The sequence below is a fragment of the Gnatocerus cornutus genome, chromosome 3 (assembly GCF_029298725.1).
Source record: "Gnatocerus cornutus isolate USDA-ARS CGAHR chromosome 3, icGnaCorn1.1, whole genome shotgun sequence".
Classification (NCBI taxonomy): Eukaryota; Metazoa; Arthropoda; class Insecta; order Coleoptera; family Tenebrionidae; genus Gnatocerus; species Gnatocerus cornutus.
This window is the reverse complement of record NC_142235.1, coordinates 16,618,028-16,637,230: the sequence shown is the minus strand read 5'-3', so window position 1 is coordinate 16,637,230 and position 19,203 is coordinate 16,618,028. Positions and strand designations below refer to the sequence as shown.

Sequence of the window (19,203 nt, the reverse complement as noted above, 5' to 3'; positions counted from 1 at the left end):
GAACATACTAACATTAACGCGAGAGGCTGTTTGTTATGTTGAGTCTTTTGTGACGAAGAAAATCTAGAAAGGAGAATTGGGTTCGGACAAGCACAGAGCAGCTAAGAAAACAAGGGACATACATAAAATACATAAACATATAAATTTTCAGTTTCAGTTTCAATAAAATACAATGGAAGAGAAAGTCGTGGACTTTAGGAAAAATGTACTCATTTTTGCTCACGAATGACACAGAGCGATTCAAAAAGACATTTCCAGTTAATTTGATGTATTTCACAATTTCTTTAAAATCCTATTCTATTTTTAATTCTTCGAACTCAACAGTATAATAAATTCCTTGAACAGAATCGAATAAAATTCAAGTTCCCAAAAGTATCGGGTTTCCACGAATCTAAACTGCTTCTGCACGTGTCTTATCGGACGGCGGGCGAACACATCATCGGAAAAACGCGTTACTTTAGAATTGTGCAGAAAATAGCTACTTTACATGAATCCGGAGTGACTTCCTTATTAAAACAACAAATGACAAAAATTATTACATACCTAAAGGTGACAACACACAAGCGCTTCTACAAGAAGCCCTAAAATAGTCACTACACTCACGTCAAAGTCAATGGGTTTAAACAAAAAGAAAATTTTTTACAAGATTTAGAGAAACTACAAATTAGCAAAACACAAAATGAAAAATTAAACCAAATAGGAATTAAAATGATCACTTGGAAAAATTTGGCGAAACGCACTCGATAACACAGCACCTTGGTAGTTCCGAAGTCGTACCAAGAATGATTGCCTCCGGCGTCTCCCGCCTCCTCCGCTGTGGCGGCGGTGAACTCCCAAGTCCACCAACTTCTTAACGCAAAAATCCCTGCGGTCGTTGTGGCGCGAAAAGTTTGAAATTTGAATTTGAAGTGGGACACTACAGCATGATGGCGCTTTATAAAAACCGTCAACATAGTAGTAAGTTGGAGTTCTGTATTACCTATTCTGTGCGCACCCTTTACCCACCATACTTTGACACATTTTGCTACAACTAAGAATTTTTGAATGAAAGAAGATTTTTCATAAAACAAGCATTAGCTCGCTCGGATTTTAACTACGAACTCGATTTTTAAACTCTCTATAAAACACTAGTTGTCTTAATAGCTATTAATTGTCCAAATAATTTGATTTTATTGAAGAAGTTTGCATAATTATAACAATAATATTTAGTTGAAATTGTAAAGGACTGACGCAATGGAATATATCATGCGTGTAATCTAAAAAACAATCAATTAAAATTTTAATAACATTTTTTTTCTTACAATCATCCCTTGTCGATGGTTGATGGCAATATCTTGAGTGAATTTCAGTTCAATACCATTCAATGTGTTGCCTAAAAATACCAAAAACAGTCTCCGATTTGTAGAATTCCATAAATACCAATTTGTTTCGCAGAGTGTTAGAAATATTCTGTCGGACTAAAAAAAATTTAAGAATAAGATTTTATGTGACTCTAATTACCTCATCTTTTAATGACTGCCCTGATGATATAATTCCACAGAATAATAAAGCTGATAAAAAGCCAAAACAAGCACAACGCAAAAGTAAAAGTAAAGAAAATTCTTCAATAAGCTAAAAGAAGGTACAAAACAAATTTAAGTAATATGAAGAAAAGTCGATCTACCTGAAGACAGTTAAGAATAAGAGAAATTCCAACGACGCATCCTCCGAGACAAAATGGTGTTATATAATTACTCATCAAGTCCAAAGAAGTTCTTTGCCACCTTGAAGTTTGTATTAAAATGTCAACAATAAAAGTACAATTAAATGGTGTTATGCAACAAAGATCCAACCCACAAAAATTTTTTAATAGACTTTATCGCGTTATTAAATCCATAAAAATTGTCATCATTTCTTAAAGCTAATAGCCCAACTGAGGTGCTATGTCAGTTTTACTACACTTTTGCACTACAGAATCGGTAAAATCGGTAAAATTAAGGTTTGAATAGCCATGATCTCCGTTTTTAGACGACACTGGCTGGACCTTTGGTGCGTAACACTATTTAATTTACGTACCTCAAAAACGCACAGTGTCTTTTAATCAACTCCTGCAGCCTAACTTCAATTAGCTTTTGCTCTTCTTTGTTATAAAGAAGAATGTTTTCGTTTCCTCCAACGTCTTCATCCAGTTCTTCGATTAGTTTATTGAACATGTACAACTGAAATTTCATTTCCTCACATCCGTAAACAACTTGATTTCCCTGGGCCACTGAAGGAAATATACCTAAACAGTACGAAATCTTCACAAATATTATTATAAAAGAAAATTGACTAAACCAATGGTGACAAAGAAATGTTGAAAAATCGTGTTCTGCGTCGTTTTTTTTTGGAATAAATAACGTCACAGCATAGCTCCAAGCTGTTAGACAATTGAGCAAGACGTAAGCATTAATAATTTTTGACTTCTTCACAATTTTTGCTTTTGTTTCCTCATCAGTTGAATGAATCGACCAAAATGTGAAAACGGCTTGTGCTTTCTCCAAAAGATTATTTTGGAGAAACACCACAACAATGCACAGTGTAGTCTAGAAGGAAAATAAAAGAAAACTGTTTGTGTTGTTTTGAGTTCGTACCCATTGAAACTGAAGGAACATTGCACCGTAGTTCATGAATTTAACAGTGTCTGGATACCAGATAAAGAAAATTACGTTCAGAAATGTAATCAAGAGGTAGAAGCACAACACATATTTAAGCAGAAGTTTGACGTACTTCAACTGGAATATTTTGTACCCCAAAATGTACGCAGTTTTGATGGGATCATCTAATAATTTTTGGATTAGTTTTAGTCGTTTTAAATACACTCGCTTCCAAAATTATCGCATCATTATTAAAATCTAAAATAAAATGTTTGTATCTGCTGTCTTTATTCCCAATCTGAACGAAAACTATTAGAGATGACAAATTAAGTGAATACGTGTCAACGAATTAACGTATCAACGGAAAAAGAAAAAAAAATTTAAAAAGCGTTCCAATTGCGACAATCTTGTCTTTTATCGTAGGCATGTTTAATTTGGTTTAGGACGGGATTACATGCTGGCCACTCCAATTTCTAAAGATCAAAAATTGGTCTTCTTTAGCGGTTATTGATTTTGTTTTCTAGTCGTTACTTTCATGAAATCTTTCAATTACTCGAGACACCGTTGTCGTTTAAGTCAAAGTCGATTAGCGATATTTTGTTGGGAAAAATATTGTTCAGCTAAAGCAACAATTAAACAGCAAGTGCAAAAGAAGTTTTTTGGGTTTAATTTAACGTACATTCTTCATATCAGCAATAACTAACTAAACAACGGCAGGAACAAGTTTAAATCTAAATAATAAAAATTAAAAACCACCAGAAGCAATCGGTTGCGATCAAAATCAAAATATCAACCTAAACCACCCTATTTTTTTTTAATTTTAATGAAAAACTTAATCTATTGAACTACAAATTATTTAGTGTTGCGTTTTGTAGCATTTTGGAAGCAAGTGTAAAAGACTTGCCTTTTATTTCCTCTCCTTCTGGACTGATTTTACAGTAGATGTTAAAGATATTATCTTGGATATAATTCATAGCACCGTCAAGTTGAAAGCAGCACCAATTCACTTGTACTGACTTCTATTCACTTATTGTTATTGTAAATTATACTAGTTACTGAATTTTTGATAATGCTCGTCTTGGATAAGTTGGAAAAGTTATTTGCTTTGGATAATGGGACTATAATAGACAATGACGATTAGGAGCTCGTAAACTAATAGTTATTTATTATACAAGACGATAAAGGACCACTTTAACCATCGAGTGAAGATAGGTAATACACGAGTGGCGCAGCCACGAGTGGATTAACTTCACGAGATGGTTAAAGATCCTTTATCGTCGTGTATAATACACTATTTTTTTCTATAGCAGCTTTTAAAGAAAAACTAATTTAAATTTATTAATTAAAAAACTGTATCATAATACCCAATGTGGGTTGTTATGGAACTGTTGCTGTAAACAAATTTTTCATTTTCAAAAATCCCGAAAACTACCATGTGCGAGATCGAATTAGAACTTCCAGCAGACGTAGAGAAAGAAGCTGCAACTGCTGTAATTAAGCTGTTGCCCCAAAAATCTCGCCTAATATACGAAAAAGAATACAACACTTTTCAAAGATGGAGAAGTAGAAAAAATATCAGTGGTGTTAGCGAGAAAGTGCTCCTTGCACATTTTTCTCAAAAGTCTAAAAAAGTCAAACCTTCAAGTTTATGGTGTTATTACTCAATGCTAAAAAGCACATTGTTGGTAAATAAAAACTGCGACATTTCAAGGTAAGATGTTTTTAAAATAGTGTCAACGTAATGTCATAATAACTTTAAGATATTGCAAACTAATTTCACTACTAAAGAAGCAAAGTGAAATCCAAGATCTTTGAGCCAAATGAGAATATTAAATTCTTGGTAGATGCGTCAGCTGATGACTATTTATTAGCAAAGGTAGTAGATTTATTGGATAGGATAAAATGTAAAATTGGGTTTTAACTTACAGGGCTTGCAGATCAGATGAATTGTACAAGTTACAAGTTTCCAACATTGAGGATCGACAGTCAGTAATTATTGTTTCACTTATTGACACTAAAACCAAGAAAGATCGATCGTTTTGTGTAACCGATAAAGAATGTGGAGTTAGTTTTTTGGAAATCGTACGAAAATATTCAAGTTTGCGTCCTAAAAACGTTCCTCGCAAATTCTTCGTCAACTACAGACAGAAAAAGTGTCAGACTGAAGCATTTCGCCGCTCGGCCGCTATGATGTTAGCCAACAAGGGTGATGATCTCATCACCGGTAAAAGAATAGGCGGATGGAAATCATCCTCGGTAGCAGAAAACTACATAGAAGAAAAATTGCAGTTTCGAATCAGATTCTTTGCGAAGATTTAGTCACAAATTCAGACACCACTTCGTCATCTGTAAGAGATAACCCACGACGAAATCATGAATGCAAGTTCTTTTTCAAAAATATTAAACGTCTGAGGAAACGAGAATTGTACCATTAATGCTACCATTACTTTAAATTAATGTAAAAATTAAATAAATAAAATGTAAAACACTTTATCTACCCTTGATGTTAAAACGCAAGTTAGCCTTGCATTTTTTGAGAAATAAAGCACACTTTAAAAGCTACTATAGAAAAAAAACATTAAAAAAGGCGTAAAATTGTCGAAACAATCTAACTTTATTGAAAAAGCGTGCCTAACTATCACAACTTATTTCTAGAAACACTAATTAGTTAAAATTGTAAAAAACTGAAGCAGTTGAATATATCATGCAAAAAATCTAAAAAAAAGATAAATTAAAATTTTCTTGAAAAGTTTTTCTTACAATCATTCCTTGTTGATGGTTGATGGCGATATTTTGAGTAAATTTTAGCTCAATACCGCTCAATGTGTTGCTTAAAATGATCAAAAGCAGTCTCCGATTTTTAGAATTCCATAGATACCAATTTGTTTGTACGAGTGTTGAATATATTTTATCAGACTAAAACATTTTGGAGAATTAGATGTTACCTGATTCTAATTACCTCATCTTTTAAAGACTGTCCAGATGATAAAAACCAAAAGCTAGCAAAGCTGATGCAAAACCGAAACAAGCACAGCGCAAGAGTAAAAGTAAAGAGAAGTTTTCAATGAGCTAAAAGATTGTACAGAATACGAATGAAAACAAGAAAAGTCGTTCTACCTGGAGACAGTACAGAATAAAGGAAATTCCCATCACGCATCCTCCGAGAGTAAATGGTATTATATACGTACTCATCAATTCCAAAGAAGTTTTTTGCCACCTTAAAAAGTCTATTAGGTACAATGTCAGTAAGTCAAAAATCTACGTACCTCAAAAACTCGCAGTGCCTTTTAACCAACTCCTGCAGTCTTATTTCGATGAGTTTTTGTTCTTCTTCATTATAAAGAAAAATATTTTCGTTTCCTCCAACGTCTTTATCAAGATCATCAATCACTTTATTAAACATGTACAACTGAAATTTAATCTTCTCACATGCGTAAACAATTTGATTTCCTTGAGCCACTGAAGGAAACATAGCAAAGCAGTACGAAATCTTTAATAATATCATTATGAAAAAGTTTTGACCAAACCAGTGTTGACACAAAAATGTTGAAAAAACATGTTCTGCGTCGTTTTCTATTGGAATGAACAACAGCACAGCATAACTCCATGCTGTTAAAACATTGATCAAGACATAAGCGTTAATGATTTTTGATTTCTTCATAATTCTTGCTTTCGTTTCCTCATCAGTGGAATGAATCGACCAAAATGTGAGAACTGTCTCCATTTGGTCCAAAACATTATTGTTTTGTAACACCACGACAGTGCACATTGTAGTCTAGAAGAAAAGTGAATGAACACAAATTATGTTGTTTTAAGTTTGTACCCATTGAAATTGGAGAAATATTGCGCCAAAGTCCGCAAATTTAACAGTGTCTGGATACCAGATAAAGAAGATTATGTTAAGAAATGTCGTCACGAGGCAAAAGCACAACACGTATTTAAGAAGGAATTTGACACACTTCAACTGGAATATTTTGTAGCCCAAAATGTACCCAGTTCTGATAGGATCATCTAATTTTTGGATTTTTAATAAATTATATTAATTTTAATAAAAAACTTGCCTTTAATTTTCTCCCCTTCCTCTTCTTGACTGATTTTGCAATAGATGTTGAAGACATTGTTTTGTATATAGTTCATGTCACCGGAAAATTGAAAGATGTAGCGGGTAGATTACCAAATTATGACTAATTTATTTTTATTCATTTCTATTCATTTGTGGTTGAGAGCTACTTGCCGAAAATTATGTCGATTGTTTATAGCTATAATTTTCGATAAATTGGAAAAATTATTTACTTTGGATAATGCGACTGTAATAAGAGGGTAAACTAAATAAATAGAAAAATAAAGAAATAAAACGAAAGAAAATTTAGAAAAAAGAACACACCATAGATCTTTCAATTTTAAATTTCCTAATTCATCAGTAAAGTTTGAATGAACACTTCTCTGTTCCACTTTTAACTATAAAATAGTTATGATTATGATATACAGATAAACCCAAATAGACTGCAAAGACTTATTATTATTATTGCATTATATTCTCTATTTGAAATTTTGGTAGTTTTAAGATTAAAGCAATGAAATTTAGAGACTGTTCTTAAAAATGTCTCTTAAAGGCGGTTTGACACAATCAAAAAAAAAATTGAAAAAAAAAATATATTTTTACAAATTTTGACAATTTATTTTCAAACAAATTTCTTGTGACAAACAGCGAAATTGGAGAAATTATTTTTGCAAAAACATGTAAAACAGATTATCAAGCAAGAAAAAAATTTCTGCATAATTTTTGTGAGAAATGTCAGTTTGTCAATTTTTGTGAGAAATTTAAAAAATTGTTGTGTTGAAACGAAGCCAAAATTCCAAAATTTATAAAAAGTCATATTATTCAGAGTTTTAATGGTAAAGCAATGAAAATTAGAGGTAACGCTACTTTGGATAAGTACATTCAATGTGCAAAATTAGAAAATTTTAGAGCCAAAAATTAATTTTCAAAAATCTTGTATACGATGCAAACAAAATTGTTTCTATTTTTGGATTAAATTCTGTAAGTTTGGTAATTTTAAACCGAAAACAATAAAATTAGAGGATGGTACTTTTTTTAGCACACTTCCTAACTGTGCGAAATTCAATAATTTTAGTACGTGAAAGAAAAATTTTAGAAATATTTTATTCTTTGGATAAACCAAAAATTTCAAAATTTCTATAATTTTTAAATCTCAATTTTTTATTAGTACAAAAGTGAAATTTTGTAATACTACTACTGTTGATGTCTGTCTGTTGATGAATTGTGCGAGAATACAAAATTTTTGAGTCAGGAATAAGAACTTTGGAATTTTTTTTCTTTAGAAGCAAGAAAAAAAAATCGTTTCAATTAAATTCCGTAACTTTGATAATTTTAATACCAACACAATAAAATTTAGAGGTGTTACTAACTTTGACACGCTTATTAACTACAATAAATTACAAAATTTTGGAACATAAAAAAATTAAAAAAAATTTGATTTTAGAGCGAAATCAAAATTAACATTTTTTTTACGAAAAATTTTAATTCTGTTAGTTTCAATACTACAGTAACAAAATTTAGTAAGGTTACTACTATTAACACGTGTTTCTAATTGTGCTCACTTTTAAACTTTCAGACCAGAAACACCAAATTTTAGAAATTTTTATGTGAAGATCCACCTATTCTTCATAACAAAATAAAGAATATTTTTGAAATTGGAATAAAATCCAAATTATTTTCATCATCAGATAGTTTTTGCAACGAAAAAACCTAACTCGATCGCAACCTTCCATTCTTTAGCCAAATTTCTAAATCAATTAAGCCAATCACAGAAAAGAACCAATTCATTGGATGTTGATGACAAAATGCAGAATACAAGAGAAATCGACCTCTAGAAATCTTGAGTAACTTTTTCATTGTCTATTGTTTGCTTGATAAAAACAAAAAAATGTTTCCAATAGCAAAAAAAGTCCCCGGTCTGCGGCATTTGCTAGAGAGCCGTAGTCTAAAATGTTTTTGGCCCTTTAGCCGTCTAAATTAATTCAATTTTTAAATCTTATAATAAATGAAAATGTACATCAATTTTGATGAATATCTATTCTAGAGTTTTCAGTGCTCTATTTTTCAAAATAAAGTTTTTGATGTAAGGTGGGTTGCCTGTATTTTACTATTATATCAATATCTAAAAAAAAAATAATAATCGCCATGAAAACACTACATTCAGGAGGCCTTGAATTAATTATCTTGACATGATGGTAGCACTGCTACCTACACATTTAAGTCGATCAAAACGGCAAAATGACGTCTAGAGACGCACATATTGACAAGTCTGTCAACACACTCTAGTTACAATCTTATTTTTATTTTATTTTATCTTCAATGAAGTTGTTTTTTAAATCATCAATGAGTGAAAACTGTACATATCTCTAAGTACAACAATTGATTTTAATTGTGGATTAAAATAAAAAATGATGAAATAACTATAAACATAACTGCAAAAAATAAGATAATTTTGGCAAATTTATTCTTTCAGAGCAAACTTGATGTAAGTGACGCAAATTCGACACATTTTCAGTTTTGCCAAGAAAACCGAGAAGGCCTTGATCTAAATTTTATTTATTTATGTATTTCTTACATTTATCTTGAGTCAACTCCTGTGACCAATTAACCTTGTTTTCAAATTTTTGTTTACTTTTGGATTTTTTTTCAGAGCAATTTCTAAACTGTAGATAAATGCACCCAATCTGTTTACCTAATCAGTCATTTCTCCATTCTTCAGATATTGCGGTCAACGACATACGATTCATTTTCCGTGACTAACTCCAGCGTGAAATTTCTTGCTCAATGTTAGTCATAAAACTTCGTCAGAGGGCATCAACGACATACGAATTAATTTCCAAGGATGACTCCAGTGCGTTTTTTTTCTTTCCAGGGCCGGATCTATGAAAATACCTCCTCGTCTTTCTCTAAGTAAATCAAAGTGCCTCAAGGCCAGTAGGTGGGTGATTTATAATCCTATAATACAGCATTTTTCCCATCGTAATGTCCTTAGGGTGCAGCACGAACCATACCCACCACAATCCATACATTTTTCTTAAGAAACCATAAACTCGCGTAAGTGTTTATAATTACCGTGCGTTCACCTCACGAGTCGCCACTGCTCTTTTCCTTTAAAACGTTCAGGGCCTTACTGCGCCGAATTTCTAAAAATAAAATCTTTTTGTGCCAAATATAATTCGATCGGGATAAAAGTGTTGTTTCTATGCCAAATTATCCACAATCATTTCTAGAGAAAGCACTCGAAAATTCTGACGCAACCAGAGCGCGATTTTGCGAAAAATCGAAAGTGGATTTTGGGTACAGTGCGGCGGTGGAAATCTGAGAAAAGTGCCGACTTCCTCGTGCGCGGTTATTAATTTCCACTATCGCTTTTTATCGGCGATTATCACGGCGATAATATTGTCCACGAGTTTATCGACGCGAGAGAATAGAATGAAAAAGAATCGTTTGTTTAAGCTAATTTTACACGAGTGACTGGATTTATTGTGCAAACAGCATCGAAGCTATACACACATGCTGATACTTTTTCCCGAAAACCGGTAAGCATTACTTGTGGCCTTTCAATTGACCCAATTTTTTTTTCAGCAAGCGAGCGTAGAAATGGATGCCGTCGGGTGAGTTTTCAGGTTTTTTCAGCAGGCGCCTTAACCCATTTTTTTCAGGAGTAGCAGCTACAACCTCAAGTAAGTACGATTTTTCATTTTTATTTGATAAATTTTGCAATCCGCGCTTTCTCCTCTCGTTCTAGTTTGCTCTTTGTGTCTTTCGCGGCGACCTTGAATTTTGGCAGATGCATGCGGGTTGTTCAACTTGACACATTTTCACTCTTTTTCCTTTTTTCGCGAAGATGAACACTTTTAATTGTTCTGTTTGTCGCACTTCAAGGTTTCTTAGTCATGTTTTACGGTGTTGTTTATTCGTTCGCGTTAATCTGACAGTTTATAAATCTAATTGTGTTGACTTTGAGTATGCAAACTACTGGTCAACGCAAGCGACAGTTTTTGCGCCGACGAAGCGATAAGATAAATTCATCGCGTTCGATTCTTTTATAATTTTTCCGTTCATTTAAATAAGTTTTAATTGTGGATTTCTGCCACGCGCGGGAATGTTTTTCTGAGAACATTTCCTATTTTCAATGCGTTTCAGGTGTTTGGAAAAAATTTCCATATTCTTTACAAATGACACTCAAAGTTGTGAAAATTTCTTGAAATTTTGAAATTGGGGACGTTTTTTGTTTTTTTTTATCGAATGAACAAAAGTCTATGAAAAAGTTACGCAACCACTCCAGAGTTCGATTTCTCTTGTTTTATGCGTTTTTGTCATCAACGTCCAATGAATTGATTGTTTTCTGTGAATGGCTTAATTAGTTGAGAAATCTGGCCAATAAATAAAAGGTTATGATCGAGTTAGGTTTTTAGTTATAAAAACTATTTGATAAAGATAATGGAAGCCAATGAATAAATTCTTTTTAGGGTTTTATTCCGATTTCAATAATATTCTCCATTTTGTTATAAAGAATGGGGGGATCTTCAAATAAAAATTGCTAGAATTTGTTCCTTTTGGTTTGAAAGTTTGAAATTGAGCACGATTAATAAACGTGTTCATAGTAGTAACTTTACCAAATTTCGTTGCTGTAATATTAAAACTAACAAAATTAATTTTTTTGAAATTTTTTGGATTTGTTCTAAAAAATCTTATTTATTGTCTTCTTGTTCTAAAATTTGTTCTTTATTACTGTTAATGAGCGTGTCGAAAATAGTAAGATTTCCAAATTTCATTTCATTGGCATTAAAAGCATTAAAGTTATAGAATATAAACAAAACGAAAATTTTTCTGTTGTTTCTAAGAAAAAAAATAAAAGTTCTTATTTTCGACTTTAAAATTTTGTCACGCACAACTTATCAACAAATCAAAAATAGAAATATCTCAAAATTTTGCTTTTTTACTAATAAAATATTGGGAGATATAATTTTTTTTTAATTTTGCAATTTTTGTTTTTTCCAAAGATTTCTAATTTTTTTTCTACGCGTACTAAAATTATAGAATTTCGCACGGTTAAGAAATATGCCGAAAACAGTACCATCTCTAAATTTCATTGTTTTTCCTTAAATTACCAAATTTACAGAGTTTAGTCCAAAAACAGTAACGAATTTTTGCTTGTTTAAAACATTTTTTTTTTTAATTTTGATTTCTGGCTCTGAAATTTTTTAACTTTGCACATTGAATGGTACTTTTCTAAAGTAGCGTTACTACCAATTTTCATTACATTTTTATCTTTAAAACCTTAAATTAATGTATAAAAATTTTGGAATTTTGGCTTCGTTTAAAATCACATTTTTTTAAATTCATGTTTTGTAATTTTGTAATTTCTCACAGTTCATAGGCGTGATTAAGATGGTAAGATCTCCAAATTCCATTGTTTTGGCAGTTAAATTACCAAAGTTACAAAGTTTAATCGAAAACGAAAACTTTTTTATTGTTTCTAAAGAAAATTTTTTCAAAAGTTCTTATTTCCGACTCAAAAATTTTGTAATTTCGCACAACTTATAAACAGATCAAACGTAGCAATATTTCGAAATTTTGCTTTTTTACTGATAAAAGATTGCAAATTATATATTTTTTTAGAAATTTTAATATATTCTGTTCATCAAAGTATTAAATTTTTTTAAAATTCTTCCTTCTCGTGCTAACATTTTAGAATTTTACACAGTTAAGAATCCTCCAAATTTCATTATTTTAGCCTTCAAATTACCAAACTTACAGAATTTAATCAAAAATAGCAACAATATTTTGTTTGTTTCGAAAATCTAATTTTCTAAAATTTTCATATTTGGCTTTCAAATTTTCTAATTTCGCACAGTTAATGTACATATCAAAAATAACATTACCTGCAATCCCCATTGCTTTACCCTTAAAACTCTGAATTATATGGGATTTTATAAAAAGTTTTGAATTTTGACAAAAATTTAAAGAATTTTTGTTTCTTATTTTTAAAATTTTGTAATTTGTCATAGTCAATAAGTGTATCAAAAATACTAATGCCTCTAAATTTTATTGCTTTTGTGTCAAAATTACCAAAATTACAGAATTTAATTAAAAACGAAAAATCTTTTGTTGATTTTAAAGAAATAATTTTGTAAAACTGCTATTTCCAGCTCTAAAATTTTCTAATCTGACATAACTTATAAACAGATCGAAAGTAGCAGTTTTTCTTTTTATTACCGTTAAAACACTCAAAGTTCAGTTTGTTCTTCAAAATTTTGAAATTTTTGAATTTGTTTTAACAACATTTTTTTATACTAATCGTCAATGCACCACTAATTTGTAATTTAGCACAATTTATTAACATGTCACAGACAATACGATCTTCAAATTTTATTGCTTTCGAGTTAAAATTGCCAATGTTACAGAATTTAATCAAAAATCAAATTTTGTTTGTTTGTTCCAAAGTGAAACTTTCTAACACTTCGACCTTCAACTCTAAATTTTTTTAATCTCTTCTAGTTCATAAATAGATCGAAAGTAGCGATATCTAAAATTTGCATTGCTTTACCATTAAAATCCAAAATTTGAAAATTTTAAGTTTGCTCAAAAAAAGTAAAATTTTCCAATATTCTGCAATTTGGCAAATTAATGTTGTTTTTTTTAAATTCAGCGTGTCTAAACATACCTCTTAATATTTTTTTTTATTCTAATAATTCCTAATTTTTTTCCGTATTTTTTATTTTTAACTTAGCATACATTTTGAATCGTTTTGCTATTGCCGATATTCCAAATTAAAGATACTTAAAAAAACACATCTCCAATAAATTTATCAGTCCTCTGATCTCCAAAATTCTTCCACTTTTGGCAACTTTGTACAACATTGGACCTCCAACAGTCCCCTGTGGTTCACCAATTTCACATTACATCACTACAATTGCAGGTACAACCTAAAGATTTTTATTTTGCAACTGATAAAAAGATAAAATTCCAAGTCCAGAAAAACACTTTGCTTGCTCACAAAGTATTGTTGTAATTGAAAAAAATTACATCATTGTTGTCCGATTATCAACATCTACAGCCGAGTCATCCTCGCGAAAACTATGTCATAAATCGATTCTCAGCCTTGACAATGCTATCTTCGTAAGTTCTTGACTCCGAACTTAAAACCGCAATTTTAATGGTTTTACAATGTCCTTAATCAGATAAAAGCAGCTGTTTTCGCAAGCTAATCTAAATACGAGGTAAAATTATTGCAAATGACTTCACATGACTGATAAGCGAAATTACGGATCGTCCTTTCATTATCAACGTGATGTCTATCCCAGACTCATTATCTTTCTCCTCCACCCCCAGCGTCCAGGAAAATGCGAAGAAAATCAAAGAACAACGGGAAATCGAGACGAAGTTCAATGAGACGTTGGGAAGTGTCGGCTCCCTCAGCCGCTTCGAAAAGCACAGCCTCAAGAACTTGTTACCTCAAGTAAGTCGTGGTTGTTGTACTTCTTTTTCAACAGTCTTTGCAGATGATGGCGGCGGCGTTCGGGGGCCTCTTCCACGTCGTTGTAGGAATCTCCTTAGCTTACTCAGCGATTTTGTTACCACAGTTGGACGACAAGGATTCTGATCTCAAAATAACCAAAGAACAAGGCTCTTGGATTGGTACCACCCCACACCCTCTCAATCCACCCTTCTTAATTTTTCTCTTGCAGCTAGTGTTATCACCATTACAATCCCCGTCAGCGGAATGACTTGTGGGTTCTTGATGGACAGTATCGGACGGCTCAACACTGTGAAGTTAGCAGCGCTTCCGGCAGTCGCCGGATGGGTGGTTATAGCCACTTCCAAGAGCGTCACCGTGATGATCATTGGACGGATTATCACGGGGTTTGCTGCAGGTACTAAGTAAGGGTGAAATGGTGGAAAATTAAAAGGGTGGTTTTAGCTTGGGGGACGAGTTCGGCAATGGTTTACATCACAGAGATCGCTCGGGCTGACATGAGGGGGTCGCTACTGTCCTTCGCGCCGGCGTACACGTCGCTAGGTAACTACTTTATCTACTGGAGCGGTTAAAGTACGGATGTGGGAATTGGGAAGTCATGTCTCAGCTCGATTGATAATAGTTACGTGAGGTGCAAAAGTCAACGAGCTTTTAAGATCCGACATGACTTCACATTTTTAGTACTCGTTTCTACTTTTTTTACTTTGTAAGTACTTTACGTGCAGACAACAGACCGATTATGATTAACATTCTTGCAAAAAAACGAAAAATGCAATACAATTTTCCAACCAGAACGTTTCGCAAACACATAACACTTTGTTTTTAAAATTACCAAACTTACAGATACTAATCCAAAAATAGTCACAATTTTTTTTGTCTCAAATATTTTTTTTTTATTTTTAATTTTGGCTATATTTTTTTTAAATTTTGCACATTAAATGTACATATCTAAAGTAGCGTTACCTCTAATTTTTATTGCTTTACCTTTTAAACTCTGAATAATGTGACTTTTTATAAAATTTTTGAAATTTTGGCTTCGTTTTAAAATAACGATTTTTTTTAATTTTTGTTTCTTGTTTTAAAACTTTGTAATTTTTCAGTTTATAAGCGTGTCTAAGGTAGTAAGATCGCCAAATTTCATTGCTTTGGCGAAAAAATTACCAAAGTTACGAAGTTTTATTAAAAACGAAATTTTTTTTTGTTGCTTCTAAAGAAAAGATTTTCTAAAATTCTGATTTGCGACTCGACAAATTTTATAGTCTCCCACAACTCATAAACAGATGAAAAGTAGCAATATTTCGAAATGTCAGTTTTTTCCAATAAAACATTGAAGATTTAAAAATTTTTGAAAAATTTTGGAATATTCGTTGTATCCAAGTACTAAATATTTTAAAAAATTTTCTTTCGCGTGCTAACATTTTGGAATTTCACACACTTAAGAAGCATGTCAATTAAAGTGCCACCTCTAAATTTCATTGTTTTAGCCTTAAAATTACCAAACTTATAGAATTAAATTCAAAATAGCAACAATTTTTTGTTTGTGTCGAAAATAAAATTTTCTAAAATTCTTATTTTTAGTTTAAAAAAATTCTAATTTCGCACAATTAATGGACATATCAAAAGTAGCATTACCTCAAATTTGCATTGTTTTACCATTAAAATTCTGAATTATAAGAAATTTTATAGAAATTTTAGAATTTCAACTTGGTTCTAAAATAACAAAAATTCTTGTTTTTTGTTTTAAAATTTTGTCATTTTTTGTAGTTAATAAACGTGTTGAAGATAGTCAGATCTTCAAATTTTATTGCTTTGGCGTTAAAATTACCAAAGTTAGGGAATTTATTCGAAAACGAAAATTTTTTTGTTGCTTCTAAACAGAAAATTTTCTGAAGTTCTTATTTCCGACTCGACAATTTTGTAATCTCGCTTAACTCATAAAGAGATCAAAAGTAGCAATATATCGAAATTTTACTTTCGAAGTACTAAATATTTTCAAAACTCTTCCTTCGCGTGCTTACAATTCGGAATTTCACACAGTTCAGAAGCATGTTAAAGAGAATCCCGTCTCCAAATTTTATTGTTTTTGGCTTACAATTACCAAACTTACAGAATGTAATCCAAAATAGCAACAATTTTTTGTTTGTTCGGAAATCAATTTTTAAAATTCTCATTTTTGGCTTTAAAATTTTCTAATTTAGCACAATTATTGGACCTATCAAAAATGGCAAGAGTGGCTAAAGCTCCAATTCCAATTGCTTTACCCATAAAACTTTGGAATTTTGACTTTGTTCTAAAATAACAAAAATTCTTGTTTTTTGTTCTAAAATTTTGTAAATTGTCATATTCAATAAGTGCGTCGAAAACGTAATGACTCTAAATTTTATTGTTGTTAAAATTACTAAAGTTACAGAATCAAAAACGAAAATTTTTTTGTTGGTTCTAAGGAAATAATTTCGTAGCTCCAAAATTTTTTAATTTAACATAACTGATAAACAAATCAAAAGTAGCAGTTTTTCAAAATTTCACTTTATCACCAATAAAACACTAAAAGTTCTGTTTTTTGTATCAAAATTTTGGAATTTTTGAATTTGTTTCAAAAACATTTTTTTATATTAATCTTAAATGCACCAATAATTTGTACAGCACAACTAATGAACATATCAAAACTAGCAACACATCCAATTTCCATTGCTTTACCATAATACTCTGAATTATAAGGGATTTTGTAGAAATTTTAGATTTTTACCTTGGTTCTAAAATAATAAAAGTTCTTAAAATTCTTGTTTCTTGTTTTAAAATTTTGTAATTTATTCTAGTCTATGAGCGCGTCTAAAATAGAAATGCTTATACATTTTATTGTTCTTGTGTCAAAATTACCAAAGTTACGTAATTTAATCAAAACCGAAAATTTTCGTATTGAGTCTAAAGAGATCAATTCGTTAAACTTTTATTTCCAGCTCTAAAATTCTCTAATCTCACATAACCGATAAACAGATTGAAAGTAGCAGTTTTTTAAAATTTCACTTTTTTACCAATAAAACTCAAGTTTTCAATTTTCATTGAAAATTTTGAAATTTTTGAATTTGATTTAAAAACGTTTTTTTATAATGTTTAATCAATATGTCAAAGATAATAAGATCTCCAAATTTTATTGCTTTCGGGTTCAAATTGCCACTGTTACAGAATTTAATCAAATTTTTTTTGTTTGTTCCAAAGTGAAACTGAAATGATACTTTTCAAAAACTTTTACTTCTAACTCAAAATTTTTTTCATCTCCTTTAGTTCATAAACAGATCGAAAGTGCCGATATCTAAAATTTTCATTGTTTTACCATTAAAATCCAAAATTTTAAAATTTTAATTTTGCTCAAAAAAATTAAATTTTCCAAAATTCTACAATTTAACAAATTAGTTCTAATATTTTTTTGGAAATTTTGGAATTTTTAACAACAGTTACGTGAGGTGCAAAAGTAAACGAGTTTATAAGATCCGACATGACTTCACATTTTTAGAACTCATTTTTATTTTTTTTAATAAGTACTTTATGGGTAGAAAGCAGACCGATTATGATTACCATTCTTGCAAAAATCCGAAAAATGCAATAAAATTTCCCAACCAGAACGTTACGCAAACGCATAACACCCTCTGGGCATCATCTTTTATCTCCACTTTCACCCACGATGAGCAACGCAAAGAACCGGATGACCTCAACCTCCACGTACTTAACCTAAAACGCACAATTTGCTGCCCCCAGGTGTCGTTCTGGCGTACTTCCAAGGCTGGTTAATGAACTGGAGGACCGTGGCGTGGGTGTGCAACATCTACGCCATCGTCCCCGGGATCCTCATCATGTTCATCCCCGAGAGTCCCGTCTGGTTGATATCCAAAGGGCGCAACAAGCAAGCGAAAGCAGCTCTGGAGTGGTTCTACAAGTACCAACCCCAAGTGGCCAACCAAACGGAGAGTTTCGCCCACCTCCAGTTCGAGTACCTCCTGAAGGAGCACGGGAAGAAACAAGCGGCGCAGAACGAAAAAGGCCTCGCGGCGAAAATCAAAGAGTTTGTTAAACCGACGGGGTACAAACCCCTGTTGATCCTTTTGGGGTTGTTCGTCTTCCAGCAGTTTTCCGGGATTTACATCACGTTGTTCTACTCCGTCACCTTCTTCAAGGAGGTGGGCAGTAATATTGATCCTTACTTCGCGTCGATCCTCATCGGCGGCGTCCGGTTCTTCATGTCCATCGTCAACACGTACATGCTGAAGACTTTCGGGCGCCGGACTCTCATCATCTACGGCTCGGCCGGGATGGCCGTCTGCATGTTCGTTTCCGGGTTGTACACCTACTGGATCAAAGAAGGTAAATTATTCCCGTCACGACAATCACGACCTTGTTTTTCTAGGTACGACGACACTGAGCTGGGTTCCGGTCGTGGCCATCTTGATGTACGTCGTAACCTCGATGGTTAGTTTGCTGTCAATTCCATGGACGATGACGGCGGAACTTTTCCCGATTGAAATCAGAGGAATTGCACATAGTATTGTCTACAGTTCCGCGTATTTCATCATGTTTCTTTCGATTCAGAGCTATAATGCGTTGATGGATATTTTCAACGGGGTTGCGGGGCTGCAGTGGTTCTTCGCGGTGACGTCTTTGGCGGGATTGACGTATGCTTATATTTTATTGCCGGAAGCTCATGGGGTGAAGTTGGAACGCATTCAGGACTATTTTAAATATAACAATGTTTATATTGGAGGAGTTAAGACGAGAGACAGTGTTGAAGGAAGAGTGGAGAAGCAGCAAAGACAGGAGCTGATGAATAAAGCTTAAGATACAAATGACAATGATGCCACGTTCAAGACTGTAAAGAAATTATATGTATTATTTGTTTTAAAATAATTGTGACAATTTTATAATAAATGAGTTTTATTAGTAGACTTTTTCTTTGGTTAAGGGGCAGTGTTACTGTAAAGGGAGTCCGCTGTATAATATTTTTGACATTTTTTTGGCATTTCTTCTTTCATGCATTTTTTTGTGTGTAGTTCAAA

The 19,203-nt window shown here is 32.1% G+C and overlaps 2 protein-coding genes across 2 annotated transcripts; one reads left to right on the top strand and one right to left on the bottom strand.

The window, feature by feature from the left end:
- Positions 1 to 1,205: 1,205 nt before the first annotated feature.
- On the bottom strand, positions 1,206 to 3,056 carry LOC148177613 (uncharacterized). The gene is made up of 5 exons (XM_088033379.1): positions 2,056 to 3,056; positions 1,664 to 1,763; positions 1,501 to 1,611; positions 1,302 to 1,457; positions 1,206 to 1,256 (listed from the first exon to the last, which is right to left on the bottom strand). Exons 1-5 carry the CDS (start codon positions 2,208 to 2,210, stop codon positions 1,206 to 1,208), a joined length of 573 nt encoding a protein of 190 aa, XP_087889505.1. The 5' UTR covers positions 2,211 to 3,056.
- Positions 3,057 to 9,976: 6,920 nt separating this feature from the next.
- Positions 9,977 to 19,092, top strand: LOC148177612 (trehalose transporter 1-like protein). Its single transcript, XM_088032362.1, has 9 exons — positions 9,977 to 10,214; positions 10,261 to 10,289; positions 10,338 to 10,358; positions 14,014 to 14,140; positions 14,184 to 14,319; positions 14,370 to 14,555; positions 14,603 to 14,701; positions 17,912 to 18,514; positions 18,558 to 19,092. The coding sequence occupies exons 2-9, from the start codon at positions 10,276 to 10,278 to the stop codon at positions 18,983 to 18,985; spliced, it is 1,614 nt and encodes a 537-aa protein (XP_087888488.1). The 5' UTR covers positions 9,977 to 10,214; positions 10,261 to 10,275; the 3' UTR covers positions 18,986 to 19,092.
- Positions 19,093 to 19,203: the final 111 nt, after the last annotated feature.